At 45.0% G+C, this 14,374-nt stretch overlaps 1 protein-coding gene across 1 annotated transcript; it reads right to left on the bottom strand.

The window, feature by feature from the left end:
• Positions 1-560: 560 nt before the first annotated feature.
• On the bottom strand, positions 561-4,013 carry LOC115321847 (GDSL esterase/lipase CPRD49-like). The gene is made up of 2 exons (XM_040222180.1): positions 3,548-4,013; positions 561-888 (listed from the first exon to the last, which is right to left on the bottom strand). Exons 1-2 carry the CDS (start codon positions 4,001-4,003, stop codon positions 682-684), a joined length of 663 nt encoding a protein of 220 aa, XP_040078114.1. The 5' UTR covers positions 4,004-4,013; the 3' UTR covers positions 561-681.
• Between the last annotated feature and the right edge of the window lie 10,361 nt (positions 4,014-14,374).

The raw sequence follows: 14,374 nt of genomic DNA, 5'->3' as shown, positions 1-14,374 counted from the left end.
TGTCGGAGTAATGAACCACGTCTCTGCAAACTGTGGTGTTCTCAATACAATGCTAGTATCAAGCTTAATACTTTGCGACAATGCTCTCGTGTTAAGCTTTTCCTTGTTGCACCGGTACACGCGGAGAAGCACTCGTGCTCTCGCTGTAAGTTTTCCCACATCGCACCGGTGCATGTGAAAAGCACCAGCTCTTTTTTGGTAACCTTCTCCACGCTGCGGAGAAAAGCCAGTGCTCTCGCAGTTAGCTTTCGTACGTTGCTCTGGTGCACGCAGAGAAGCACCGGGCATTATTTGTGGAGTGATCAGAAAGGAAAAAAGGGGCCCATGTGCACTAGCTATTGTTGGGGGCAGGATTGATATCAAATGCAGTGTGTTGATGTAACTACTAAGGTATAAGACAAATTGGCACCCCCCCAAATGTAAGTAAACAACATCAAACTCGATTTGCAATGCAGAACAGTTTATTCACATTATAACACAAAATTCCGATTCCCTCGAAGCACTTCAGACTCGGAAAGAATCATCGGACTGTGCAGCGCCTAGTTGTTGGTTTTTTCAGAGCCAATTTACACAAGTAGCAACTTGCTCAGTTTTCAAGGGGCCTTGTTTTTGGAGCCTTCTTGTTACCAGATGTGAGGCCCACAAACTTTTTGCTATAATTTCCCCAGCCTCTTAGAAAGACTATGTCGTCAGATTAACAAAACTTTGCTGGAAAAGTCGGAGAATTCTGAAGAGACAACATGGCGCGGTCAATAGGGCACCCTTGATGGTCCAGCCATCCCACGAGCGGGTCCCTGGCATTGCCTCCTTGTGGTCCTGCTGGATCTTGGCCCTGGCCATCTTCTCCAGGATGCTCCATACTTGCTGGCCCATGAACCCAGCGAGGACCTGCACACGGTACTTGACATTAGCACCAAAGCTGATTGTCAGCTGCAGTCACCTCACTCGTTCAAATTGTTAAAGATGTTGCCTTGAAGATTTCACAGAAAAGGTGCTGCGCCTTTAGCTTTACATACAAGGCACCTATGCCAAAATGTCTAACTGGGACCGGTTGGCATATCGACTGGTTACAACTGGAACTAACTGGTCCCAAGTTGGAATTGGCTGTTATCAATAGGAGTGCAACTGGGACTAGCTGAGGGGTCAACTGGCTTGACTATGCCCAGATGGGGAACGGGTAGGGGTAACTGGGACCAGTTAAGGGGTTAACTGGTTGGAGGGATTCCCAGGGGAAGTTTCAATTGTTTTCCCATTCCCCGTTAGGGTTCACATGCCGTGTCCATTTCGACAAGATGGGGGTGTATTGATCTTTGCTAGTGAAGGAAAAAAAAACTTAAATATATAGATTTACAGAAATGGATAAACCTTGAATTACTAGGTATACATTTATGTATTTAAAAAAAATATGTCAAATTTTAATGTATATATCCTTTTATAAATTGCAATATAATTAGTGGCATAAAAAATATTTACTTAAATCAACATTTATGTACATGTATAAAATGTATTAAACATTGAAGCAAAGACCTACTCCCTTTTTTTTAAAAATCGGACCCAGCAGGCCGTTGTGACACGCATGCGGATTAGTTTTGCGCGTTGTCGACAGATGGCACATGTGACGCAGTGAAAAATCACCAATCATGATTTTTAACGATGATGAAGTTGAGAGGCTGAAGGTACAGAATATTACAGTTGAGAAAGCTAGTAAATACAAGTACCTAGGAGTATGGATATGTGATGGTGCAGAATATCTCAGTGAGCATGAAAAGTATATAATAGGTAAGGGCAACAGAAATGCAGCTGTAATGAAAAATAGAGCACTTTGAAATTACAACAGGTATGAGGTGGTGAGAGAGATTTGGAAAGGGGTCATGGTGCCTGGCGTGACTTTTGGAAATGCAGTGCTATGCGTGAAATCCGAAGTGCATGCGAGACTAGAAATAAAACAGTGCAGAGTAGGTAGGCTGGCTTTGGGGACACATTGCAAAACACCAAACCAGGGAGCTAGTACAAGGAGACATGGGATGGGCGTCATTTGAGAGCAGGGAAGCGGTGAGCAAGATAGAATTTGAGGATTGGTTGAGGCAAATGGATCGGTGGCAATGGGCACAAAAGGTTTTCAGCTATTCATACATGAGGAGTATAGATACAAACTGGAGACAGTGCACTAGGGAGTTAGGAGGACAGTTTTATAAGGCTATAGTGGACTTAGGAAGAGCAGGTGTCAGTTAAGGCCACAGAAAGAGATTGGTGGCTAGAGAGAATGCAGACAAAGACGGCTCTGGAAAACTATAAATTAAACAAAACAGTTATTGCCAAAGAAAGCATTTATGACCATTCTAGGGGAAGCTCATTGTTGTTTGAGGCGAGGACGGGTGTACTGCAAACCAGAACACACAGAGCGAAGTACCAGGAAATGGATACAGTGTGCACTGCTTGTGGAGAGGAGGACGAGACGGCTGAGCACTTGATACTTGATACGAAGAGAACATAGATTTAATAAAGTCATTGGGTTTTAGAAACAGCGAAGGAACAGTGGATTTCAAGACAGTAGAGATTACCAAGCAAATATTAAGTGAATGGTGGCAGAAGGCGAGAGAAAACTAGGTATTTTCTTATTAACTGATGGCAAGGGTGTTTTATAGCCTCACTTTCTTTGCAGTGCGGAGTGAATATAGCTTTCACCTTTAAATATTCTAAGCTTAAATGGTAAAACAGAATGGCTAGGTGGCGTACGCTACCGCCCGATCCAAAAGGCTCAGCCGGATTCATCCATCCGTCCATCCAGTGGTCGGTAGAGAAGGGAAACCATCGCCAAAGTTGGTGTATTGATAAACGTGTCGTTATGAAAATGTCAAAACCATATCTGCGCTTCTTGCGACCCAACGGTGAACTTCGAGAGCAGAAAGATGCAGTTCAACGACCGGAGGGCACCCAGGGAGAAACCAGACGGAAGAGAAAACAGCCGCGGAGAGCACAATGGTAAAAATGGCGGAAAGTCTACCCGAACTGGCAGCTGTTGTGACACAAGCAATTGGAATTGTTTGATTGTAAGGTGGGAGCGCAACCGCATCCTATCAGGGCTTCACCTGCGCAACGCGGAAACACGGGTGAGCACCTTTCTTCACGCGATGGAGAAGCTAGGGACGTCGTCACGGATGCTGACAGACGCCAGCGGCTAATCTTTCACCTCGCACGAATACTAGCTCTGAAAGGGCGATTCAATCGTCGCAATTAGCTAACGAGGCAACTGAAGCGGTCCTTAGAGCTACGCTGTGCTTCCTTCAATCCGGAAACGTGAACGTCACCGAACCTATTTATTTTCATTCTCGGTTTTTGACAATAAAGACTGGTCAACCTTCCAAGTTGTGCCGTGTTTCGTTGCTGGAGTTGGCACCGTTCTGTCAACCAGTTGAATCCAACCAGTAATTTAGCTCGCCACGTGCGCAGGTCGATTTTCAGTTCCCCTTTTTACGGTGAGCCCTGCAATCGTAGCCGCCCTATATTCGCGCTCTTTAGTGCAGCGACTTAACGCACGTGTGCATACCTTGTTGCCGATCCGGTTTGGGTGGACGCCGTCGCGGTGGATCCACTGGTGCCACTCGTCAGCTAGCCCGTCAAGGAACGTGAACCCTTCCCTGCGACACAACTCTCGCAGCAGCGAGTTCACCTCTCGGTAACGGTCATTCGAAGCCTCGATCTCTGCAGCGTGACTACGCTGCCATTCCAATGAGCAGAACCTATTCTCCCGTCTCGGAAGAACGGCAGAAAAGGCGATCTGCATCACTGGATTGCGTTCACAGATCTGGGCAGCTAGACGACGATATTTGTCGATGTACACGCTGGCACTAATATGGGAATTATTAGTGCCAACGTGTAGGATGACAACATCAAAATCGGGTAGCTTCTCAGACACCTGGGAAAACAAGTGCTCGATTCTAATACCACTAAACGGCGCAACCTCAACAGCCAACCGACTATTCAATGGCAAGTACTTCACCATCGAATCGCCGGCTACCGACCACAGAAGACTACAGCGGCAGACGCACATGGTCGGCCACATGTCGTAACAAAGGCAACATCCGGGGCCGGGGATGATACGTTACTTCCGGCGTCGAAGGAACGATTTCCACACAGCCGTCTTTCCTCCGACGCGACTACGTCACTTCCGGCGTCGGAGGAACGATTTGCACACAGGTCCCACTCCTCCGACGCCCGTCGGAGGAAGCACTTCCAAAGAAATTATACTTTTGGTATTCCCGGGGATAACATTATCGGCCGCGGCGAACGTAAAGGAACGAGCGTAAATTGACAGTTAGTGGCCTAATAAACTAAAATTTGCCATTTGCGAACGCTGGAGAGGGGGCGACCTCCTCTCCCCCGTTCGCTCCGCTGAAGTGGAACAGGGTGGGAGGACCTCCCACTTCGTTCTTGACCTGTCACCGACTACAGTTGCGAATTCCACTTGTCATTTTGGAGCGATGACGAGATAGAGCTGAGTCATGTATTGCGTTCTCTGAGATGAAGAACGCAATGCGCGCAGAGTTGCTCCACGTATGCACCAGTCACCAGTAAAAACGACCTGTCCTCCGAGGAGGTCGAGCGAGACGCCGGCGGACATGGAGGTCGGTCACCTCACCGTCACCACCGTCTACCGTGCCTTCAAAAACACGGGGCGCAATGTGTTTCTGCAGTATAACAACAAATTGAACAAACAAGGTGCAAACTTTCATTTTTTTCCTAAGTCTGGTTTGCAGGGCTGAACAGAATACAAAAACGATACGCCGTGCAGGGATGACGTCGACTACAATGGTACACGATCATAACAAGAGCACAAATCCTGCCACATTATTTTGCTACAGTGATAAGAGCATATATATCTTTGTCCTCGATGCAGCAACAGAGACATTATTTCCAAATTAGAGTTCGAAGTTAGCCTTCGATGCTAGCACTGACCAACTCACTTCACTCACAGGGTGAAAACGTGAAACTTCGTATCATTCGGACAGAGATCGAAAAATAACACGCACCGCTTCAACCAACTTGGACACCCCAAAATAATTAACTTTAGTGGATCGCACGCAAAAGCTAGCTTCGCGTACGCAATAAAATTGCCGGTCAGAAGTACGGTTCCGCAACCAAAATCAGCATATGAGTCATCAAATTATGAAGAAAAAGCAGGTGTGAGCGTGCCAAAAATATTCGACATTTATTGTTGTCAATATTTGTTTTTCTATCCACGTGCTTATGTCGCAGTGGAAAGCCGTGAAACTCCCTATAAAATTATTTTGGGCAGTGTTAGCGACGGTGCTCGCTCGATTGTAAAATGCCGCTTTGTTGCTACTTTGGCGAATCAAACAAGGAAGCCACGTTCACCTACAATGCCTTGTCCACAAGAAGGGAAATCGAAATTTTCGCTTCGTTTTCTTTTTTTTTAATATTCTTCTCTTCTATACGATATAGGGTATGAATTCTTATCCTTCCCTGTACTCTCGCTGCGACGAACAGTCCGATAAACGAGTCACCCTATGACAAAGATGGGGGTTCCGAAAATCTCCTAAAATCGTGTTTGTTCTCAGAGACACATCCGTGTGTAAGAAAAACCGCGGCCCTCTCCACGAAGTACGGACATATTTGATAAATAGCGTTGACTTGAGGTTGAACTTTTCATTTGCTTTGTAAACACAAGCGTGACGTCACGTGCGCATCCCACGCGACCCGACTGAAGTCTGAACTGGTGTACTAGGTGTGGACAATAGGGCATTATTTTGACTTCCCGGCCGCGACGACCTTGGCGAGGGTGGACAGATGGGGGTCCCGAAAACTCCTAGAATCGTGGTTTGTTCGCAGAGACACACACATCCGTGAGTAACAAAAAACGCGGCCCTCTCCACGAAGCTTACAAGGCATTGTTGTGTAACTACTGAAGATGCCTCCCGCAAGGGAGGCGAAACTGGTCAGAACTTCAGCTTGGGCGAGTTGGTTATTCATGATTCATGGAGGCGTTCATTCAAGGAGGCGTTTATTCATGGAGGCCAAAGGTCTAGTGAAATTGTTTTTTCCTGTTCTGTGAAGTCGGTGCTTTTATTTTAATTATGTTACCAGTCGGCCTGTGTGACCAGTGCTCATTTGAAGAATCGCCTTTGTCTTTCCTGAACCCTAACAAAAACATCCTTATAACATTTTTTTTTACTGTTCGGCTATGTTGGCGTAGCCTATAATCGACATAATTTTTGGGAAAGCCTACTTTTATTTTATAATTATCTGTAACCATTTCTAATTGAAGAAGTGACAAGTATAATAATTATATTATGATTTCATATCAAAATTCGACGAACCGGGAGATGCGAAATTCGGTGAAACAGCTTTTCAAAAAAAAATATCCGGTGCCCGAAACTTGCTTATATTAAAATGTCTAACATGTGTATGTGTTCTAATACAGAAGATGAGTGCAATGTGGAAACTGAATGGCCTCACAGACAATTGTGAACGAGTTGGAATTTTTGATGAATTACCCTTTGTCGAGTCATCCTACTACCGATTGGCCTCTTCAATCAATTGCCCGTCGACAAATATTGTTGTTGGTTTATTTGCCATCTGCTGTAAGGGGAGAGTGTGGGGCTCGTCAGGCCGACATCTGCCAGCATTTTCATCACGCCTCCAGCGCCTAGACTGACGCCGACGAGTTGGCCTAGAAATAAATACCCACGGACTATACTATAGCCGCTAAATATCTCCACGCGAGCATGATTTGTTTTCAAAGAGGCACCCGCCTGTCGGTGCTTCTTTGAATTATACATACGTCACGGTCAAAACGTTCCGCAGCTAATGAGTGAAGGCCGACCAACCTATTTTGTCCAATTGTCCGTGTATGGGAGATGAGAATGCCACTGCGTCAAAGACAAGACGTGTGCGAGCGTTGCTAAAAATAGAGACCACTATCGATGTTTTAGTATACATGGTTTCATTCTTAGTCAGAGCGCAAACAGAGGTTAGATGTCACGAAAACACATACACAAAGACAAAAAGCACTTTATCACGGCGAATTGTATGAGTTGTTATATTAGTGGGTGGAATCACCCAAACAAAGATAGTGAACGCCGTGGCGTTTAGGTGTTGAGCTGTTGGTGATGCTTGATCGGCGCAATGTGCCAGTCGAGCTCCAACTGAGGGTGATATGAGGCGGGGCAGCTCTGTGGTTTTGCTTGTTGTTTATTCTGGTGTCTTTCGTTTTTGCGCGAAATATTGCAGATCACAACAGCTAGGCATCTTCGTCCGATGAAGCTCTGTTTTATTGATTGGTGTTTCATCGAATAGTGGACATTTCATCGAACACCGCTTCATTGAACGCCAACTCATCAAGTAGCTTGATCGAATTATCTTTCTGCTATCAAATTATTGCAGATATAATAACTACGCTCGTCATATTTTGTAAATAACGGTAGCCTTTAGCGAAAATTCTGTTGCATAGTTCGTTTCGGCCATCAGCAAATTGTGAAAAATATCTATCTACCTATCTCTCTCTCTCTCTCTATTTATATATATATATATATATATATATATATATATATACAAAGGCAAACATGCGTACTGTCAGAGTTACTAATTCGAAGTTTACTACGACGCTTCGAGCGGGGACCACTCTTCATCACCTAATGAAGAACGGTCCCCACTCGAAACGTCGGAATAAACAACGAATTAATAACTCCGACAGTACGCATTTTTGACTTTATATATATATATATATATACATTTTACTAATACAATGTCTGGACATTTACACTTACCAAGTAACCATTTTCAGCTGTGATTTGAGACTGTGTTGCGCTTATCCCGCTCTTATTTATTTATTTTTTGTTTCTCTTGTTTCTGGCCTTTTTAGTATAGGCTTCCACCAGCTTGCTTGCGCGTGAACTCTAATTTCAAGTGAAATGAGTTTGTAAATTAGGGTGACACTATATAGGTTTGAAATCCTATACCAATTTTATTGCCATTTGGTGAGCCACGTACGAGTTTTGAAATATATCTTTTCATCCAAATAATCGATTAGTAAATTGAATAGCGATTCGGACGAATTTACTACGACGGGAAGAACGAATTTGCAAATCTCATGGCAATTAGGAAATTTCAGCCATCCTTGGTTTCCGATTGGTCGCGCTCAGTAGCGGCTCCCTGCGCACAGAGTAGCCTCGAGTCGGAATTCGCGGAGTCTCTACTGACCGGCCAAAAAAGTGCGGCGCTTCAACTGCTCCCGCCCAGACGACTTGATGTATTTGTATACGCCCATGACATCGGCCGCGATCGGCGATTGAGGTTCCGTTAGCCGACGCAAGCGTCAGCGGACGTCTCATATTTCCATACTCTCATTTAACTACAGAAACAATAACAACAAAAACAATCATCCAGTTCATGCTCACTATGTTCACCACTGACAAGATAGTCGGTAGTCGACGAGTTTCCGTGCAAAGCCGATCAAAACAAGGCACCAGATCAACTTTTACGGCTGCCATCAGGAAAGATCTGGCTTGTCGCGTTCCCTCAACGTCACTCCGAATATTGTTTGTGCCCCGCGCACCATCCTCTTGTAGCAATATTTTTATTGTCCCCATGTGATTTCTTTTTTATGTTCTTACTGGTGTTTGATCATAATTCGGTCATTGAAATAGTTTTTGCTGCCGACCCTACCATTATTTTGACCCTCTGGCAGCAAAGGAATATTATGCCGGCATTACACACGAAATAAGAATGTAGACACTCCGTCCCATATCTCAAATTACATCACAATGTGTTTACACAACTGTAGTGCAGAGGTACGATGAGCAGGGTCTGAGAAAATATTAGTTTCAGTATTTTCAAAAGAGCGACGAAACAAAATAAAGAAAGGACCGCCAACCGGCAGCGCGTGCAAGCATAGGCAGTAGTGACAGGAAGCGCGAGGTGTGTCTTTCGTACGGCCGGCATCAACTCACGCACTGTCCGAAGATGTACTCTGTTTTACTCGTAGGATTGCAACGCTGCGGAATGTAGGCGTGTGATATCAGAAAGCGCGTCCTACCATTTCTGCGCGCGAGTGCTCCTGCAACCCAAGCATTGTATACAGTTACGTCCTCGCGCCCGTGCCTTGGCCAGCCCCGTACACAACTTATGCAGTATCGAAAAGGCATAGTTCAAAATTGACGGTCCCACTTTTCCATACCGCTTCAAAACCCCATCTCGCTCAAATCACTTGGCAGCCGGACAATTTTGGCAGGGGGCCTCAAGTTGGGGATTATCCGGTACATTGTCCTCCCAACAATGAACGTGGGCGCGACGCGCCAGAGGGTGAACACGTGAAAGGAGGGGCGTAAGAGTGGAGAAGGAAACTCAAGGTCGCAAGCGACGGGAAAAAGGGTTTCGAAATTGGCGCGCAGGTTTTGCAGCACTTGCTCATACGGACAGCCAACGCCGCCCTGGTGGTTCAACTAATGTTTTGTTCAAGATGGCCGCCGTGGTACCGCAGCCTTAATCAACGCCTACCGCGCGCGCCTTCCACCGCTCATAGAAACAATAACAAACAATCAGGGTATTTTTCCGCAGAAAGTAACTTCCGCCGTTTTAGCGAAATAAATAGGGTGCCTTCATGTCCTGCTTCGCTTGAAATAAATGACTACGGTATTGATTTTTGCGTACGCCATAACCACTACCAAAGTCGAAGCGGAGGGTTAGTGAGATCGGCGTCCTACACCGGCACCGAAGGAGTTCACTGGCTTGCCAGTCGCTAGCTTTTGAGTATACACACTAACTCTTGCGACTTATGCTGGATATCTACCACGCATGCAGAATTAAAATGGAAGCAGCTTACCTTTTACCTTTAAACGGCTGGCTCAACAGAGATAGATGCCGCTTGGACCACGTACTCGTTGGCAGAGAACGACTATGACGTCACGTGCACCTAGCGGCTGATTTCCAGTGTTGCCGGGGCCTAGAGCGGCTAGTTTTGGTTTTGTTTACCGCGCCCCAAACAAAACTTTGAGGCGTCGATATCTTTAAAACTACGCGCAATACCGAGAAAAAAAGAACAGCTTGTAATTCAGGAACGTTGACTGCGCTAAAAATAGTCGTGATCCCAAAATCGAAACTATGGACCGGAGTTGCCCTTAAAGATGCAATATAAATTCACGCGCGTTAGATTACAAAAGCAAGCGGATCCGCTGCGCGAAGGCGATGCGAAGACCAGTGTGAATGCAGCAGTAGAGTGGATAGCGGCGTCCCATTAGTGTAATATGTTTGGCAGTGTGGCGTAATATGTTGGCAGCGGTGGGCCTCCCCGACGATGGCTCTTCGGCTGAGGAGCTGCGTTAATCCATCTCAAGTGTGCCTCTCACCGTATCCAGAGGAAAACCTTTCTTTTATTATTAACGATAACTAGATAAAATTTCCTCGATTCATAAGGCTTGATCTCATTTTATATATATATATGCTAGGCCAAACAACTTGTCTTTTTTTTTTGCCTGGGTGCAATGCCTTTGTAGAAAAAGACATGTGGTTGCACATGCGTGGAACAGGGCAACAGACTTAAAGAAGCCTAGTAAAATACGTTAGTCTGCTTTCGTAAAACCACTGATGTGAAGTGAACAACAAAACTAATGACTGCGAGACGTATTTAATTTTGTAAAAAAATTGAAAAATTGGAAAAATGATAATCTTAAAGGGATAAGAAAAGTTTATTGATTTTTTCTTAAATATAAAAGATATACAGTCTACTCAAACCTCAATGAATGCATCCCAGATATCTAGAATTCTATCGATGTCATATTTAAGTGGGACAAAAAAGCATTACATATCAAAAGTGCTTGTGGGCAGATTGTGAAAATGCGCCAAAAGTACAGAAAGAAACAAATGCGTTCGAATATTAATTGAGAACCTGTATTCTCGAAAGTTTTCCGCTGCTCGATCAGGATCACCTGGTTTTTTGGGTCGCAATTGCAATACGAAATGCGGCCAGGTGACGAACGCGAAGGTCGTCTGCCAACATCCCGCCGCTCCGTCTGCTCTCCTCCTTGTCAAACGAAAATTTAATCCATGCCCACTTGCGACCAATATCCTCGGGGGCCTTCCATGGTTTCAGGTGAACCTTTCCTACAATCTAGACTCTCAATATTACCAGAGAGGTGTACCGACATTCTTTCGAATAAGGAACAAAAATTAGTTAATGAATTTCAGTGAAAAATTGAAGCCACAAAAAATGCGATGGAGAGGAAACGGCTAGCACTTCGCAAACTAAATGCGATAGCGGCCAACCTCACAGAATGAAGCCGCGCACAAAAAGCAAATGGCTGACATTTACGCCGTTCTGGATCGCCGGGAATTCTTCAATACGGATTTGACTAATGTCGGGATTATAGCGGTTCCTCGTTATATTTGTACATAGAATATCAAGCGTTGAAAATATTATTACAATTCAAAACTTTAAGTCATACTTTTAGCCACGCACTGCCGTTTTTCGAGCCCCATCTTCTCTTAAGTTCAGACGTGGCCGGCGTCACAAGCTGACGGGGCCAATCAGAAGGCGTCAAGAGCAGACGATTAGTGTGTTTGTCATGATTCTGTGCCAGTTCTATCATCGCTGACCCAATCAAGGAGACAATGTGAAGTGACTTGCTCTTTCGACGCACCTGGATGTCCCATTAGCTCGTAGCGTTGCCTGCGTCTGGACTTAAGATAAAACGAAGTATATACAGCTTTCACCCCTAAGCTGACAGTGCAGTGGGAGCTACGTGCTCAATGGGACAATTAGCCGCTTCCTTTCTATCACCTGGCCCCGTTCTCTGGGCGTCGGTAAGTGCGGGAGCGTGTTCACGTGGGGAAAGATATACGATTGTATAGGAGACAACCAGCACGCAGGTTCGACGGCACTGTCAGCTCAGTAACGAATGACTGTAACGGAATGAATTCTTGCGACCCGTGACTATTTTATTAGTTAGACCCGTGGTCATTATTACCTTTGGTCGTTCTTAAAGAGAAACTGCAGCACTTCCTGAGATAATCTATTTATGGTCATAACTCAAGCTATGGGGTCTAAGCATCCTAAACAACAAACAAATTACATTCGTACCTGGCCTAGTTTTCTATTAAAAATCGTTTAGAAAGATTAACACTTTCGAAGCTAGCGCAGACACCAGACGGGGCTGTCACAAACGGCTAGCACTTCTTCCGGTTGCGCCATCTGGCGTCGATCTTTTAATAAGGACTTTAATAGAGAAATCGTCCACGCATGAATGTAACGTTGGTTGTTTAGAATGCTTAAAGCCCAATTATTTTGTTCTGACCATAAATCGACTACTACAGAAAGTCGTTTAGTGCCCATTTCTGAAACTCGTGGGATTGTTTTTCATTGCACTATGTAACCATCTGTTCGTACGGATGATCTTTGCGTCGAAATAACACACTGTTTCGCGGAACAGCGAGGCCTCGTGCATATCCAGTTTTATTCGGGTGTTCGAGTTCGAATATTCTCGCGTGCAGGAGGCGGGGTATTCGAAAGACGCCCTGTCGTTCTAATCCAGTGAAATACTCTAGAGTACTTCACAGGATTAGAACGGCAGGGCGTGTCTTTCGAATGCCCCTCCCTCCAGCACGGGGTTCAATCCCCTACCCCGTGGTTTGGGTGTGCGCCCAAGGCTTAGGTGCAACGAACACCTGTTGAAAGTACGAATGTCCCAAGCTGAAGGCGTTACAATGGAGGACTTTCCTACCGTTCTCGTCCTGCCCTTGATTCAGTTCTCCTCGACACCTAATGTTAGTGACAGGTTCAGAGTTCAGGGAAAGTTCCTTTCAACCCTCTCCACTTTAGCAGAGCGAACACCGGGGAGGAGTTCGCTCCACCTCCGGCGGCCGCTCTGCTAAAGTAGAAACAGGTGGGAGGAGCTTTTCCTCGACTCTTAACCTGCCACTGACGATATCTCTCAAGGTATCAATGTATGCAGCGTTCCCCGCCAATATCTCCTCGTACGACCTAAATATAATTGCAGTAGCTTACCGCGACCCTTGAAACCATCCCGTTCTGCGGAATCGTGTCTGTCCAATTATTCTAATGTTGGAATCTAATTATGCGTGCAAGCCAATTTTCTGGACCAAGCGAGAAAATATTTTCGAATAACGATAGTGGGAGGTGGGAGAGATAAAAATGAAATACGCCACGTTTAAGAATCATTATAATGAGCCCAGTTTCTTTTTTGAGGTACAATCATAACCTACAAATTCAGGACACCGTTTCTTTTTTTTTTTTTTGTAAATCAATATTCTTTTTACTTATGCGAAGCTATTTGTGACCCCTGGTGAACGTGGAAGTAGGTTCTTAAGCTACTGTGTTAAGCTGTCTCCCGTAAGCAGGGTGTTTTTTTAAGCTTAACATATTTCTTAAAAAAAAAAAAACACGAAAGCTACACTTTTAAGGTTTGTGCAGGTGGGGTATACGGTAAGAAGATATAGTATTGGGGGCTAAGTGTAACAATCAGTCGGCGACTGAAGTATAATTTGTTCATTACATCTTTAATTAGTAAAAGTTTGCATATGGTACGAATTATAAACTTGCTAAACCTCATCGAAAACCACTAAATTATTATTTTTTGAGAGAATTCGAACGCCGGAGAAGAGCAGCAGTGTATTAAAGTTAGCACTCGTGCACCAAGAGCAAGGATATCGGTGCGATAACGCGCCCCGGCTATTTATCCGTCTCTTAACAAAGCGCCAGCATTTTACCTCTTGGACGAGAGCTACCTTTAGTGCGCTTCTGATGAAAACATCCAACGGGTCAGAACACACTTCTAGTCTAAACATTGAATTCCTTAGTTTACATCCCACTAGAGTCAGAACATCCATAGTGTCAAAACATCCACCCGCTTCAAAACATCACTCGAATGAAGACGTCCAACGAGTCAAAACATCCATCCGTGTTAAAACATTCATAGAGTCAAGCGATTCACATAGTCAGACCAACCATGAAAGGCAAATCATCCGTCCGAGTCAGAACATCCATCCGATACAGGACATCCCTCGAGTCTAAGCGTCCATCCAGTCAAAACATCTATCGTTGAACGAGGTTGCCGCAGTGATTGTGAATGTAGTTTCTAATTGGCCATGATATCACCGTGAAGGATTTGGCACGGTCAATGCGAAATCGCTCAAAACTGAAATTCGCTCGATGGATGTGAGAAAGTCATCAAGATCCGCAAATCCAGCTCTCTACAACACGCGAAATTTAGTAGCCCCAAATGTGTCCGCCTCGCCGATTCGCGAAAACCTGGGCCCTCAAAAGTGCATGGTCTTCCGGTGTTTCGATATTCGACGTCACGCTAAGAAAAGGAAAGTCCTCAGCTCAACTTTCCAAGAAAAT

The sequence above is a fragment of the Ixodes scapularis genome, unplaced genomic scaffold (genome assembly GCF_016920785.2).
Source record: "Ixodes scapularis isolate PalLabHiFi unplaced genomic scaffold, ASM1692078v2 PGA_scaffold1__304_contigs__length_218370807, whole genome shotgun sequence".
NCBI lineage: Eukaryota > Metazoa > Arthropoda > Arachnida > Ixodida > Ixodidae > Ixodes > Ixodes scapularis.
The sequence above is the reverse complement of the archived record's forward strand: the minus strand, read 5'-3'. Positions and strand labels throughout refer to the sequence as shown.